Source organism: Neoarius graeffei, chromosome 15, assembly GCF_027579695.1.
Source record: "Neoarius graeffei isolate fNeoGra1 chromosome 15, fNeoGra1.pri, whole genome shotgun sequence".
NCBI lineage: Eukaryota > Metazoa > Chordata > Actinopteri > Siluriformes > Ariidae > Neoarius > Neoarius graeffei.
Window position 1 is genome coordinate 35,494,354 of NC_083583.1, and position 16,769 is coordinate 35,511,122.

The window sequence follows — 16,769 nt, forward strand, 5'->3', positions numbered from 1 at the left end:
TTTACAGCTGAAACCAAAGAAAAGCGCTTTGTTTCCTTTCAGTCAAGATGGAGATGCAATAATTATTGATCTCGTAACTTTTATTAGTACTTGAGACTGCATATTATGTAAGTGGTTCAATATTTATGCAATGACTGAAATTTATCCAGCTTCTTACAGAAGCTAGTTATTTCTCTGATAGTGAATTAATCGGAGGTGTTTGTTTTAGTTGTGAGGACGCAACTGTGAATCATTTATAGCCTGTGTAGATGATGTGGAAATTCAAATATTAGGGAGTGTATGTCAGTCATATTCATGAATTCTGATAATTGCCTAACCTTTTATCATTGTATACAATAGTGTTCTTGTTCTTGCCATGTCCTTTTTAAATGGAGCTCTTGCGGCATTTTCTTCCCCAAAAAGGACTTTCAGATTTATTCGAAATAAAGAACCTGAAATGACAGCTGTGTTACTTTTACTGCCAACGTTTACGGAAGGAGTCTTCAGTGTCGGAGGTCAAGCTATAACTTGTAATCCTGTAAAGTCTTTAGGACAATGGAGCTTGTACCTTGGGCGCGCACACCCCCCCACCCCCCCATATGATGTCAAGGGCAAGAAAAACAGAGGCTGCCCAGGGAATCACTATAGCTGCTATAATGTTATGAACTATTATAATGCAACATTAAATATAACTGTAAATGGATAAAGATTTGTAGTGTTTGGCAAAAGTCTTCACAATACTATGCGATATGTTTTATATGTTGTGATTGTATCTAATTACTAGCACATACACTGATTCCTGACAATCACACCCATATGTGCTTGTTGAACATCCCACTCCAGATTTAGTCTGCCTTTGCTGTTATAGTTACCTCCACTCTTCTGGAAAAGCTTCCACTAGACTTTGGAGCATGGCTTTGGGGATTTTATGCTCATTCAGCCACAAGAACATTAGTGACTATAGATAGTTTTCACTGATGTCACGGCATTCCGGGGAACGCCTCCCAGCTGCCATCTTGGAGGGCAAACAAAACGGACCATCGCCACTACCAGCTACGTTATCTCGGACGAATTTATGAAGTTATATAGTCAGTTTTCTAAAATAAAGATCAATGTCGGCAAAATCAAGCAAACAGAAGTATATAGATACATTAGACGACAACGGTATGCAGCCAAACTGGCCTTGATTGGGGGAATTGACCCCTACGAAGTGGACAAAGATGCATTTTCAAGTGATTATGCGGGGCTGCCAAAGCCTGAAACTGCCAAAGCCTGCTCCAAAGCCTGAAACTGACTTCATCAAACTTTAAAGGCTGTCTGATATATACAACTTTTATATATTTACAGCGCGCCTTTTGGCGGATGCCGCCTGAATCGCGCAGATCCGGGGGGTTTTTTTTAAGGGGGGGCGTTGGGAGTGTCTGATTTTGTAATTTCAAAGTAAATTCTGTATTAAAATTACTAAATAAGCAAATCCGTTACAGTCCATGAAACAGGAAGTATAAGGATGAGAAAAAAAGTTTAAATCGGGAAGCTGCGCACATTTGCGCAGTCCTGCACACCACTCAGGCTGCACAAATGTGCGCAGCTTCCCGATTTAAACTGTTTTTTTTTTTTTTTTTCTCATCCTTATACTTCCTGTTTCATGGACTGTAACGGATTTGCTTATTTAGTAATTTTAATACAGAATTTACTTTGAAATTATAATCAGACACTCCAACGCCCCCCCTAAAAAAAAAAAAACCGGATCTGCGCGATTCAGGCGGCATCCGCCAAAAGGCGCGCTGTTTGCATCCCAAACACAAATTAAATCATACAGAATAGACCTAAAATGTTTTTCAAAAATGACCCTTGCGTGAGTGAAGTGACAAGTGTCAAATAGAAACGTGACAAACGAGCGATATTAAGTGTACATTACAATGTAAACGTACACTCAGTGGTTCCAGTTAGGCATTCTCCAGAGATTTTCACATGATGTTTTGGTTTCCAAAAACAAACAAACACAATTGATTGTTTATTTAAACAACTTACCACTTATAAAATGATTGGAGCAGACTTTGCTGTGTTTTTGGAAGGCTGATAATCCTTGCGGTTGATTCTCGCAAGCCATAGATTTCTCCTTTGTATGCTGAGTTTGTTTGCTGCCTTCGTGCTCCCGTACAGTGGGAATTCCATAAAAGCTCCGCTTGACTTCATCATCTGACCTATTACGACAGCCGTGAATACAACAGGTGTGCACCATTGCTAGCTTTAAATAGTAGTAATGTAACTATAAATGTAAATAATATATAAATGAATGTAACTCGCGCGCTACAATGTGTGCTCAGTGACCCGTACGGTAAGCTAGCCCTCCAAGATGGCCGCCACCAGGGAATCCCCGACTGTGACGTCATGTGAAAACTATCTATAGACAGGCTACTATGATGGCTACTCCATGTGTATGGGTTCTTTCATGGCCTGAGTGGAGGATGATGGATCCATCTTGTAGAACTTGGTGTCCAGAGCCCTTCCAGTGACTTTCACTAATCCCCAGGATGTCCAGGTGGTATCTCCTTCATTTCACTGAGGACTTGTGCTGTCTTGGAGGTCTCAGACATTCCATGCTCCAAGGCGGATCTTTGGCCCAAGCAGTCCCCCCCCATCGCACCCCTGACTTCCTTTCGGCTTTCATCAGGAGTGGTCATACTGCCACTCCGAGAGTGGCGGAGAATTGCTGTGGGCCTGATGTCCGTGGATTTGCTCATTTTAGTTTCTGTAACGGTAGTTTTTTTTTTTTTTTAAACGGGGGCGTTGTTAGCGTCATGTCCAACCCCCAACCTGGAGAACCAGTGTGCTGTCTTTCGTCTGGCTACTCACCTAAGACCAATCTGGTAAGGTTGGACCTGCTAGGAGCCAGAGGCTCCCCCCAGCATAGCTCTTAGGGTCTTTGAAGGGCACAAACCTCTCCACCACAGCAAGGTTACAGCACAAGAAGACGATTGACAGGCACTGATGTCAAATAAGAAGGCCCAATCCATGTTCCAGTTCATCCCAAAGGTGTTCAGTGGGGTTGAGATCAGGGCTCTGCAGGCATTATCCCTTGATGCGAGTGGGTTTCCCCCACCACCACCAGTGTCCATGTCAACACTGGCAAACCATGTCTTTATGTATCTTGAAATCTAAATGTTTTGCTTGGTTGGTTGTCATGTTGTCCACCCCTACTTCAGCTATATTTGGTTTGACCCAAGAGAGCTCTTCAGAGACATTGGGCATGAAATGTGAACTTTCTATTTTTCTTTCTCTGTAGTGAGTTGATGTTGGGGTGAAATGAAAAATTTTTTTTTTCCCCTTTCTTTTTCTCTTTCCCCTTTCCTGATCCACCATACATGCCAACTTTGCATTCAGTTCACTCTGGTGGTTTGTTTGAGATGAAACTGTAGCCTTGTTCACCTCTCTTGATCAGAGCAGCAGTTGAACAGAGTGACTGTCAGTTGTGCATTTTAGTTTTTTTTCCGTGTTGTGCTTTTTAAGATGTCAAATGCAAGAATAAACAAGTATTCTGCAGAGACCCCTACAAAGTGAACGTGTTGTAATGAGCCTGATGGGGAAGTGGGTTTTTGCAAACAGTCTTTGGGGTGGCATTGCCACAGCTATTTGTACAGAATTATTTTGATAAAATAGCAGAAGGAAGCATTGATGGGTGTTTTTTACAAAAAAGCAAACAAAAAACAATAACTTTAGGCTACTCCCACTGACACTATTGCTGGTGTGACGTGACACCAGTTTTTGATTCTTCTAGATAAAGCTATGACTGTGGTCTTCGTCAAACCGCAGAGATGTCAGTCTTTGGAAGGAGTCTCCAGTGTCGATGCTTTTCAACTTTCAGAGCTTTAGGTTTTCGGACAATTTCAGAACAGAGTGGTTTAAGCATTCTGGTTTCTCTGCAACATGAGAAGCTGTGTTTAAGAGATGGAGAGTTTATTATTATTATTATTATTATTATTATTATTAAAGGACAGTGTTTTCCAGTATTTATTTTTGGAGGGGGGTGTTTTCCAGTATTTTTATTTATTTATTTATTTGTTGGGGGGTGTTTTCCCAGTATTTACTTATTTTTGGAGGGGGGTGTTTTCCAGTGTTGTGGGTTTTTTTGTTTGTTTGGTTGGTTGTTGTTTTTTTTTTTTTTTAAATATAAAGGGTGGTGTGTTCCAGCATTTGTGTTTTTGGAGGGGGTTGCTTTCCAGTATTTTATTTATTTTGGAGGGGGGGGGGTGTTTTCCAGTGTGTTTTTTTTTTTTTTTTTCTTTTTTTTTTTCTTCCCTCTCTCCCCCTTCCCTCGTCCTCAGTTGGTTCAGCAACATACGCCACTATTTTTGTTTTTCTCTACTAATGGTATATGAGCTGATATCCTAGTAGTAGAGTAGCCAATCAGAGCATGTGCTTGCTCATATCCAGTGAATGTGGATAGAGTTAAGAAAATTAAATTTTGACCAACCTTTAATTTTAAAACAAATACCAGTGTCTTGTAAACCAGGCTAAAAATATTTTAAAATGTAATTGACAGTTATGCTGTTCAGTATCTAGCTCTGATGATGACTAGCATCGTGCTGAAAATCTTGGCCTGTCGCATTTTCTTTTTGTGATGCTCTATCTTTTTAATGATATTGCTTGATTGAGTCCTGCTTTTCTAACAGCGAGCGGATTTGGTACCTGCACCTTTTGCCTGCTGCGCTCTCTTGTTTTTGGTTGTCAGCTGTTATGTAGAATGGGATACGGTTGCTATGCTGATGTTGACCCTGATGGCGTAACTGCTTTGTGGCTTTGCCATGTGTATTAATAGATATGCAGTATGTCACTGCTGTGGATGAGAAGGCTGATTCACAGCAGCATGTTTCTTGCAGCTATATGACGAACTTCCGGTGTGTGCTGTGCACCCATAGCATGAGAATGTATTGAGGGGGGGAAATGCATTACATGCATGACTTAGGACTTTTGTAGGGTGCATGTATAGCACAAACATCAGTGCTGGAGTCTTGCATGAAGAAGGCTTAAAGAGCAATCAGAAATGTTGATCCTCTCTTGTCTGTAACATAATAGTCCACTAAGAAAAATAATGAATAGCTGAGATTGTACTTCGTCATGAATTTATGAAAACTTGGTGCATCTTTTGATCAGTTCAGCAGTTAAATTTGAGAAAATGGAAAGTGTAAACAAGGCTTGGTATAAATCTAGGTCCGTCACTGGTTACATTTCTGCCAACTGTAAAAACATACAGGATATAAGAAATAAAATAAACATTACTGTGGAATAAATCAGCAAATTAAGTGCATTAGGCCATTATTAAAAAATGCTCTGTTTCCGGTCCACCGGCCAGGTGAGTGTTTGTGCGGTTGAAATTTTTTTTTTTTTAACGTTGGTTTTTCGACATTTTTTTTTCGGGTTCGTAAATCTAAAATCGAACTTGACATTTACGCATTCCCAGGGCTTTCCACTAGGGCTCATACCAACGGTGTCTTTTGATGCCAGCACGTAATTGAACGAGAGAAGACTGGTTTACTGGAGACAAAATAAGCGTCATCTCTGCTTCTGTTCCCTCCGATGTCGCCTCCGACAGCCCTGACACACTACTGCCTCCGTTGAGTGCGCGTGCACACCATGTCGGGGCTGCGGCTGAGTTACTCTCCCTTGATCAACAAAGTCGGCGGGGAATTTGTGGTTATTATTGGTACAAACAGCGCAAATCACAACTTAAGAGTGCGGTTCAGTTTGACATTATTGTCAGTCCATTAGATAAACATTTAATTTTATTAAAATCGAAAATTAATATTTAGAGCTTGTGGGCTACAAAAATAATATTCATTAAAGTAGCCGGCTGGACTTAATTGTGTAGTCGGCTGTATGGCCGGCAGCCGGCGCTTGTGGAAAGCCCTGTATTCCGCGCAGAATATAGAATTGAATCAGCTCTGCGTATGCGCCATGCGGCACAAAAAATGGCAGCCACCATGAAGGAAGGAGATCCGGAGTTTTCAAACATTTGCTTAAGTGTGAAATCGCAAAATGGTATTCGAGCGAACAACAAAATAGTAAAGATTCAGAAAAACAAATCATTCAGTGATCGTTTTAATAGTGTAATTTCATCCGAACTAGGCCTAACGCTCGATTTAGAACTACAAAAAGTCTGTGTGTCGGACATTTTAAGTACCGTTAAGTAGAAGGCGTGACCGACCTGTCAAACCAGACAGGAAGGCCACGCCTTCGGAAACATCAGCTGATAAAAGATGTCACCAATAACATCCGGTGACACTCTGAGGAAGACGACAGTCGTACGTCGAAACATGTCAGGTAAACAAACCTAAAAACGAGATGTCTGATAAAGAAAAAAACTAACTATATTTAATAGATGACATAATGAACGTAATTGAAAGAACGTAATTGATGCATTTTAAGTACCTTTTGTAAAAGTTTTGCAAATGTTGCAGTCAGCATTTAAAATGCTAACTTAGTTTTTGTACAAGTTTCAGTTGATTAAACTGTCATTTTATTAAATGTGTCTGCTTTTGTAATAAAGTACTGAAAGAAAAAGCAAACACAGCATTGTGATTTCTTGTATATAAAAATCCCTCCCTCCCCTACTGAATTTTTTTGCTCACCTGGTGGACAGGAAATGGATTTTTTTTTTTTTTTTTTTTAAAGGATGGCCTTATGTAAATGTTGAATGCTTTCTCCAAATATTTCCTACATACTCATTCTAATTCTGGGTACATCGTAGTACAACTCTGATTTGATGGCCACTTGGCACGTAGAGATGCTAACAAATTGAGAACATCACATTTACTCACCGTTTTAAAAGCATTTATGGAAAATTTATTAGGTGTGTACGTTTCAAGCATAATGTTTGATCCGGTTCCCACCCCCTGCTGCACTACACATAACGCCAGAGGCACTAACTGGCTGAAGGTAAAACTATTTTTGTTTGGCAGATTGATTTGCATGCAAAGACAACAAACACTCCTTTCTGAATCAGGAATGCACAGATATCAGCGCTGATGAAAACGAACACCAGTGCAGATTCATCATAATCTCTTGTACCAGCACACCACAGTAACCTCACAGTTAAACACATTGAGAGAAAATAAACGTGCCAACCGGATTCAAATAATATCTCTTACATGTGATGTGAGGACAGAAAACTCAGTAGCTCACAGCTGAAATGTTCGACAGCGAGTTTGCTGCATTAGAAACTTTAATCATAAACTTCTGTTTCGCTTCTCTGTCAATGCCCAGAACTAGCTGTGTTTTGTTGCCTACCTTTTGTAACCTCAATTAGGGCTACGTTCACACTGCAGGCTGAAGTGACTCAAATCCGATCTTTTCGCCCATATGTGACCTGTATCCGATCTTTTATTGACAATATGAACGACACAGATCCGATTTTTTTTTTTTTTTTCAAATCCGACCCAGGCCGTTTGGATATGTGGTCCTAATTCCGATTCCTATCCGCTCTTTTCATATGCGACTTCAGTCTGAACCGCCAGGTCGCATTCATCCGACTTACACGTCATCAACAAGCCACAAACGTCACTATTCTGCGCTAAAGTAGGCGGCGGGTCTCTCAAAAAAAGTTACAACAACATGGCGCATAATCACGGGCGCAGATAGAGGGGGGGACTCGTCCCACCCAGATTTAAATTCACCTCGTTCGCCCCCCCCCCCCCCCCCCCCCCCCCCCCCCACACACACACACACACACTTATAGGGAGGAAAAAACGTCTATGCTGTCTTTTTTGTATAAGGCAAACCTCACGGAAAAATCAAAAGACTAATTACCATTCGGTCTATTGAGGTGCACAGCAGTGTATACATACTTGCAACAACTCACATAAAACAAAACAAAGACTGATATTCGGTTGGTTGAGCTGCACAGACTGCACAGGTTGCGAGCTCGAGCTTGGTTGCTATGGTTACTAACAAGTTTGACAGGCATATCGGGGTTGGGGTTGGTTTGCTGGCAGCTTTGTCCCCCCCAGTTTTTTGTCCCTCCCAGTTCAAAAAACGTATCTGCACCCCTGCGCATGACATCAATGCGAGGGACGCTTCGGGCTGTGAAGGTTCTGAATCTTCTCAATGGAAGGACGCAGAGGTTAGGGAGCTGATTTCCATTTGGGGGGATGCAGCTATTCAAGCTAGATTGGATGGGTCATACCGCAACCGGGCGGTTTTACTTCCGTAAACACTGGCCATGCTCACTGCGTGTGACGTCGTCGTATCCTGCAATGCGCATGCGGAACACTTTTAGGTCGCTTTTCGTTCATACTGAGGATCACATACAAGTCGCATATATTTGTTAATGTGAACGACCTCACAAAAAAATCGGATTTCACAAAAAAATCGGAATTGAGCATTAAGCCTTGCAGTGTGAACGTAGCGTAGGTGTCTGAGAAACCCAAACATGAGAGTAGGCAGCACACTGGCACTTAATAATAGATTTCTGATTTCTCAGTTGTCCACTCCTGAAATGTATCGAGTGCTTTCTCACCATATTTTTCTAGCTGACCAGCCCTTGAGTTGAGCATGTATACTTCTCTCTCCTCGTGTTGAAAAAATGCACATTTTTCATACGAAATACATCACGGATCTGAGTGATATTTCACTCCAATGACGTCACTCCCAGTGTTTTCCCGCTGGCTGGACGCACATGGTCAAAATGGTGAACTGGTTCAAAATTTGTTTTGATTACCTTGCACTTTTGTGTCCCCATATAATATAAAGAACATTACACGGTGGTGTGAAGATATGAAGTTTCTTCTTGTGTTGAAGATATTTAGTCACCACTCAAGGATAAACTTTGTATCTTCATGCAACTGTGTATTATCCTCCTATCTTTGTTTGTTTGTTTGTTTTGTTTGTTTGTTTTGTTCGTTCATTCATTCCCTTTGTCTTGGTCACATTCTCGAAACAGCATTTCAAAAACTTTAGCCATCTAACATTAGTGTTTTGGGGACTGTTGCAGTTTTGTCTGCTTGAAATTAAGGCATTAATGAATATTCAATTCTTATATTGACAACTTCAAAATTTGCTATAATTAAGATTGTAATCTGTCTCGTGATTTTAGAGATTTTTGTCTGTGTACTTGAGCGCAAAATTTTTTTGCTCGGTATGGAACAGTATGCTTAGTTACTAAGTGAGGTTGTTGCTTTGTTTACTTGCAAATGAAGTTTTAACTTGCAGAAGCAGGTAAAGTGCTGAATGCAACAGAGCCTTGCAGGATCCTGTACATCAAGGCTGTCTTCCCAATCATAATTCCCAAATGTGACAGAATGGTATCTTCCCTCTAGTTATGGCTAAGGTTAGCAGTGTAACATTTTCTGTAAACTTACAAAACAGCACATTCTGGTGTCTTGTGTTGACAAGTTTGTGATTGTCCAGACATGTAGCTATGACGGGGGCAAAGTAAGTTTCATTGCTGCTATATACAGGTCCCCCCCCCCCTTTTCTTCTCCAAGCCCATGCATGTTGAAGTTTCAGCTAAACCATGCTGAGCAATGGTACCTTTTTATTAAAATGCATTTTATTTTGCCCAGGTGCTAGATGCTGAGTGGGAAGGCTGTGCGTAATGCTGAAACAACTCATCCAGAGTCAGAATGAGTGTCACAGATGGCGAGGGCACAGCTAGCCAAGATGGCCGAGCCTACGTTCTTCAAATCTACCCCCGCCTCTCCTTGGAGACGGCACCATGCTGCATGCTCAGAGTGCGTAAGGAGGCCACAGCAGCCATCGTCATCCAGGACGCTGCTTCCACTCTGGGTCTGGATGCAGCGAAACGCTACGTATTGGCTGAGGTGAAGGAGAGCGGAGGGGAGGAGTGGGTTCTGGAGGCCACAGACTTGCCGGTACACAGGGTTTTACTGTGGCCCAGGAAAGCTCAGGAGGAGCACGCGCAGAGTGAGGGATTCTACTTTATCCTGCAGGAACGCAATCGAGATGGCACCATCTGCTATGCTCATCTTCCTACTGTTGGTAGAGAACAGGACGCTCAACACCTGGTCACCCGAGGCTTTCTGCCTCCCCGCCATGAGGACTTCAATGACCTGTGCAACCTTCCTGTCCTCAATGAGGACACTATCCTGGCCAACCTGCGCAGCCGTTTCCAAAAGAAGAAGATCTACACGTATGCTGGCAGCATCCTTGTTGCCATTAACCCTTTCAAGTTCCTTCCAATCTACAATCCCAAGTATGTCAAGATGTATGAGAACCATCAGCTGGGCAAACTGGAACCCCATATTTTTGCCATTGCAGACGTCTCGTATTACACTATGCTGCGCAAGAGGATCAACCAGTGCATTGTTATATCTGGAGAGAGCGGCTCGGGCAAAACGCAAAGCACTAACTTCCTGATCCACTGCCTGACTGCTCTGAGTCAAAAAGGATATGCCAGCGGGGTGGAGAGGACCATTCTGGGAGCGGGACCTGTCCTGGAGGTAGGATTGAATTTATGAAATTATGTAACACTTTTTTTTTTGGGGGGGGGCTGTGTTCTAGATCCAAACACCTGCTAAAGCCTCGGTCACAACTGGCCGTACGTGCTCCTACGGCCGGTCTACGTGCAAGAAACGCATGGAGGGCGCGCGTGAAACGCACGGAGTGTGATGTGCTGATTTTCGAGCCGTAGACCGGCCGCAGAGGTTCTTTGTCATGTCAAACAAACTCTACGGGCGCTTACGTTTTTTTAAGGTTGCGAGACAAACTTACAGCCAACGTGCATCTTTCTCCACGAACAAAAAAAAACGCAGCGATTTGGGGAAACGCCAAAAATCGCACAGCCAAAAAATCGTACGTCCGGTTGTGACCTAGGCTTAAGACAACTTCTAGGTATGCTGGGAGCAGGTACAGACCAAAAATGTATGCTTAGAAACCCTGAGGATTGACTTTGGCATCTCTTTTTATTGCTTGTGTAGATTTGTATCGTTGTCCGAGACCAAAATTTTCAATAACGAGTGCTTTGGATTCTGTACCAAAAATTCATTAGCTAGCCCACCAGGCAGGTAAAAATACATTCAGTTTGACTCAAAAGTGGGAATTTTCAAACTACAAAATGGGGAACATATCCATGCCTCCAGGTTTCTTTTGCTGCCAACAATCTAGCCAGCCATTGTTGGTGATATGGGTGATTTTTATCTTTATCATATTTACCTTCTCAAAAAGCAAACTGTACAGTGTTAAATGAAGAAATTGATATATTGATTTAAAGCAAATAGTTGTGTATATACCACATAAATCAATTTAAAAGTAAAGAAATACTACTTTGTCTACTTGATGCTGTCAGCTGCCACATTGATTTGATTTGACATGCACTAAAGTCATAAATAACTAGCCAGCTACATTTATATTGTGCTTATCCTCCTCTTGCAATGTTTAAGTAACATATAGCTTGTTTGCATCACTGCAAAAAGTCAGCAAGTTGTCTTCTGCCTTCACATGACACGTTTCAGTTGAATTGTAGGGGGTTTTTTTTGTTTGTTTGTTTGTTTTTTTCAGTAGAAAAGTATGAATAAAACAGTCAATAGCTCCAACATCTGAGTTTTATTGATTTGTCCACCCCGAGAAAGATGTCTGGATCTGTTTTGGCTCTACAAAGCTGCACTTTCCTTTTGTCTGCCTGTATATTGATTTGGAAAAACAGGATTGAATTTGATACTTGGCAACGGCAGGCAGCAGGCCTGGTATGTTTAGTGATGAACTGTAATTTGCACTTGGAGACCAAATCTAATTATAAAGGCAGGATAAATTACAACTTTATTAGATTGTGCGTCTGTTACTGCTTATGTAACAGCTTTGCTTTGTATTACTAAGAATAGTGATCATCCATTCAGCCCAAAACATGTCATTGCCATAACCATCATGACCTTGCACTCTGTCCTTCATGTTCGTGTTGGACATGACAGCTTTACCATATGGTTCTCACTCACGTGGTTGCTTTTCCATGCAGCCCAGGCTGGGCATGAAAACGCAATGCAGTTTGCTCGGCTGAATTTGCTTTACCTTTTAAGACCATCAAAAAAATGGTACCTACTGCTGTCTGGCAAGGCATGCTGCAATACAGATGTGAGTGTGGAGTCAAACGCTCGTTGTTACCAGAGGACTAGCCCTCTACTGTAACCCTGGCTATGTAATAAGAGAGAGGCCGAGGGCTATGGAAATGGAGATCAGCATTGCCCTGTGCACCACATTGCGTGGGAAGGACTTTTGATTTGATTTTTTGGAAGTAAATGAAATTTATTTTTAGAAAAATTTATTATTAAAATGCTTTTATCAATATTTACACTGACATTTGCAACTATCATATTCTGTATCAACCTCCCAGTGTATTAAAATGCCACGTAGTGCCAGTTTATTGTAAATTGCAGCATGTTTGATACATAAATCTGAGATTTTAAACTGAGTGAAATTCATCTCATTTGAGGTTGAGCTGCTTTCTCTTTCAACTGATAAGAGCCATGTAAGAACTTTTCTTGTAAAGTTGTTCCCCAATACATTTTAAGAAAGAACGGGATTTAATCTTTAGTGTGTTATTCTTAAGTTTACTTATTCTGCCTTATTCCAACACGTTTTTTGGATCCACTACTCCTCCTAGGGCGTTCAAGATACACCGTTCCAACTCTGAGATGTCTGGCCCGAAGTGGTGTAGTGTGCTTGTATACAGCTTTTGGATCAATGCGCCCGTTCTCTTGTTCTTGTCGTTTTTTCTTTTGTTTTTTTTCCCATAGAGAATGAATAGGGCTCATGAATCGAATCGTCCTACTCAGACATGCTCCATCGCAGATGCACCAAACTGCATGTGATACTTCAGGCCAACTCCCCCGACACATACATGCAATCGGTTCTGACCCGCATTCGTGTGTATATATATTTTTTTTCCTTTCTTTTTGCTCATCCCTTTTTCCTCCATAGGCTTGCATTGATTTTTGGCCCCATTGAAAATTAATGGTGTTTCAGAAGAAAAACTTTCACTCTTGCAGGCAAGCTGGAGCCTATCCCAGCTGACTATGGGCGAAAGGCGGGGTACACCCTGGACAAGTCGCCAGGTCATCACTAGAACAGGATAAAGCGGCTAGAGATAATGAGATGAGAACTTTCACTCTCCATCAATTTTTTTTAACCAAGTGACCAAACTTCACTTGATGCCTCAGGCCAAGTCCCTGCACAGATCCATCCCCTCATCTGAGACCTGCACTCATCTTTTCCTTGGTTTTCACGCATCTCTTTTTACCTCCATAGGCTTCCATTGATTTTTGGCCCCATTCAAATGAATGGAGTTTTGCTCAGTAAAACTTCACCACACATCCACCAAACTTCATATGGCACTTCAGGCCAAATCACCCATCACACACATGATATCGGTTCTGACCTGCACTCGTCTTTGTCTTGCCTTTTATCCATCCATTTCGCTAATCAATGGAAGCTTGACTGCGTCATCCCTTCCCCCATAGGTGGTGATGCATTTGGCAAGGATCTGCTCATTTGAGACTGACAGCAAATCAACTTCAACTCAATGGCCACTTTATTAGGAATACTTACACGCGCGCACACATGATAGCGATTAGCATATAAGCATTCACATGTTACCATGCTAGTTGTTGGCATGTTACCCATTACGATATCATGCCTGCTGTTAGCTCGCGAGTTGTTAGCATGTTCACCATTAGCATGTTATCATGAGAGCTGTTAACATGTTAAGATTAGCATGGTAGCATGCGGAGTTTGCATGTTTGTTAGCGAGTTTGCCTGAGCATGTTGGCATGCTAACTGTTAGTTGTTAGAATGTCACCCTCCGCATGTTAGCATGCTAAAAGTTAACATACTAGCCATTAGCATGTTAGTTGTTAGCATGATAGCTGTCAGCATATTAGCCTTAGTGTTAGAATTTTAACAAATAGCATGTTGGTCTGTTAGCTTTTAGCATGCTAGCTGTTCTGCTACAGCTCAGCAAGCACACTTCTGCATTTTCACTGCGGAAATGCAGTCTAGTTACTTTTAATAGTTTTGTATACGTCGATGTGCTGAGAAACTCTGATAAAAATACTCCTTTCATTTTCACGTCAATTAATACAGTGAAACTAAACCAGTATATTTTGAGATTAGGTTATCATGCTGTGAAAATCGATAACCCTAGATTTATGATTGAGGATTTAGAAACATGTTGGTCAGACGCTATCAACAGTGACAGTTGCAACTCTCAGTAAGAACGGCTGCTCCGTTCACTTTTAACTCGAGTTTCTCTTTTCTCTCTTTCGCAATACACCACAGAGCATAGTTCCTTTTTAGAATATCCATGTGAAAGAAGATGCTGACTGAGATCCCCTTTGAAGAATCACTCTGCTCGTGGTTTAGGCAGAACTAGACGTCCTTTTCCCTTCTGTCAGCATGGTCATCGTCCCTCTACAGGCTCGGTTTTAGCTTGCTACTTCCTCCTTGCTTGTGGTTTGTAGGCAGAAAAGGCCTATGAAACCGTTCAGTAGAAACAGAACCAGCCTCAGTATTTAAATGCGCAGGCAGCTTGAGTCCAACATGAAATCATGTTTTTGGCTGCTCAGCATGTGAAAAGCTGTGAGAGAATTCCACATTAAGAGAGCCTTACATGCCATGAAATGGCTGCTGCTGTAATGTGCTGTGCATTTCAGACATTTACAATGTGACTCAATTACAGAGTAACACTTTTTTTCTCTTTAGTTGTAATAATTTTATGCATTACACATCAAACACTGAAATCTAATTATAGCTAAGGAATGTTGTTTCATGTCTGTGCTTAATCACATTTAAAATAGTTTGCTTGCATGTGCTTTGCATATAAACTGTGAGAGAGGAGTTGAATTTGGGATCTAAATGGCCAGATCTTCAGGATACAGTGGAAATATATGGGAATGCGAAGTCCGTCTCCTGTAGAGTTAAACTATTTACAAAGCTTTTGTCTTCTTGCTTCAGCACAGTATCAGGTTGCAGACATGGTGGTTATAAAACGAGGCTTTACATGCAGTGACAGGAACATGTCAGTTTAAAGACTTTTTTTTTTTGGTAGCACTTTTGGTTTAGTGGTTAATTGATTAATCATTCAACTCAACGTCACAACTTTCATGGTATCTGTCACTAACTTGTAAACTCTTAGCCTTAGACGAATACTACACCACGGAGTGACCCGGAGAGGGTTTATTCAGTTAGGGACACTGATGGACACGGCGGCGCTGGATTCTGATTAAGAAGGTGGTGTTCTATAATGGCAGCTCTGACAGTGCAGCCACAAATCATGGGTTTATATGAATGCACAAAGTTTTAGAAATAATTGTATTATGAAACAGAAGTTACTTAAGTCATTGACATGGTGAGGTTTTCTAGAAGACGTTTATTTAGCATTTATCGAAGGAGTCTTCAGTGTCCCACACTTTATAACAGTCAGTGGTAAAGCTGAAACTGTCTTGAAGGTGTCAAAGGAGTTTAAGCTTTTCCATGGTTTCCCAGTATCATGACAAGGTGGGTTTTTTTTTCTTATTAAAAAGAGACTGGTGAGGGAACAGCTGTTTATCTGCAATAATGCAAGTGAGAACAGGAACAAACTTTTCATTAAATGCAACTATAAATGGGAATTTTTTTTTTTTTATAAATAAGGAAACGTGAAAAGTCGCTGACTAAGTCTTTTTGGTCCAAGAGGAATAAAAACTATCGTGATGTGCCGTCATAGGAAAATGATCAACATGGGGGTGGTGGTATTAGGAATGAGGAACGCCACTTTGTTATACTACTGTAAAGTTGATTATTTTCATGTAACAGCATGACACTTGGAGTTTATTGCATTTCTAACAATTACCCCTTTTCCACCAAATCAGTTCCGGGGCTGGTGCTGGTTCACAACTCGTTCAACTTGCGAACCAGCTGAGAACCAGTTTGCTTTTCCATCGCTCGCAGTGCTAAGAGAAGACACGTCATTACGTCGCTGTATACGTCATTACGTCGCTGTATACGTCAGTTACGTTGCTACGTTTGCATAAACCTTGGCGCGAATATCGAAGCAAAAACAATGCGGAAGCAACAACAACAATAATAATGGATGACTTCGCGTTTGTACAGCTGCTACTTCTCATCGCTTAAAAATGGCGACCTTTCGCGGTCTTGTTATTGTTGTCGGTCTTAACAAATGTAGCACCGCAGTCAGCTGTGGCCAAAGTACTAATACCTGCAAACTTTGCTGAACAAATACTAAAGTCAGTTGATTTATATAAAGACACTCTAGAATATCTGAGGCTTTCTGTAGCCCATCTCTTTCTCTCCGTCCTCAATGACCTTCTGTTTTAGCATATTAATCAAGTAAATGACTGCCAAGTCTGCAGCCAATCAGAACTGCTTGGCCATCTGTCTGGGCCTCAAAGCAAGCCTTTGTTAAAGGTGAGCAATTCCAGCGTTATGAACGTGACACTTGAACTCAAAATGGCAACAAATGACCCAGTGCATGTTTTATTGTCTCCCAGTATTTAAACAGGTGTTGCATATTTTAAGGCTGTACCATACTGGAGAAGTGATAGAACAAGAACAATTCCCATAGTACATCTAGGGCATGCCAGAAAATGCCAATAAAAGATGCGTTATGGATGTGACAGAAAAAGGATCACTTTTCTTGGGTGACTGTACATTTTTATCAAACTCTGTGAAATTGTAAACCTAATGTCGAAATGGAGATATCCATTTGATAGAGGGGTCCAAGGTGAATATTAAAAAATCTTTGTTTAAAATATTTTGTATTTCATGCAGAGTTTCGGAAGGAAAAG

At 41.3% G+C, this 16,769-nt stretch overlaps 1 protein-coding gene across 14 annotated transcripts in view; it reads left to right on the top strand.

Annotated features, from left to right (window-relative positions):
* si:zfos-588f8.1 overlaps positions 1-16,769 on the top strand; it is a 94,346-nt gene that overhangs the window by 24,454 nt on the left and 53,123 nt on the right. For all 14 annotated transcript variants that reach the window (XM_060941186.1, XM_060941197.1, XM_060941184.1 and 11 more), the window contains exon 2: positions 9,540-10,436. In XM_060941186.1, the coding sequence (XP_060797169.1) occupies positions 9,600-10,436 (837 nt within the window). In that variant the 5' untranslated portion in view covers positions 9,540-9,599. The remainder of the gene's footprint in view (positions 1-9,539; positions 10,437-16,769) is intronic.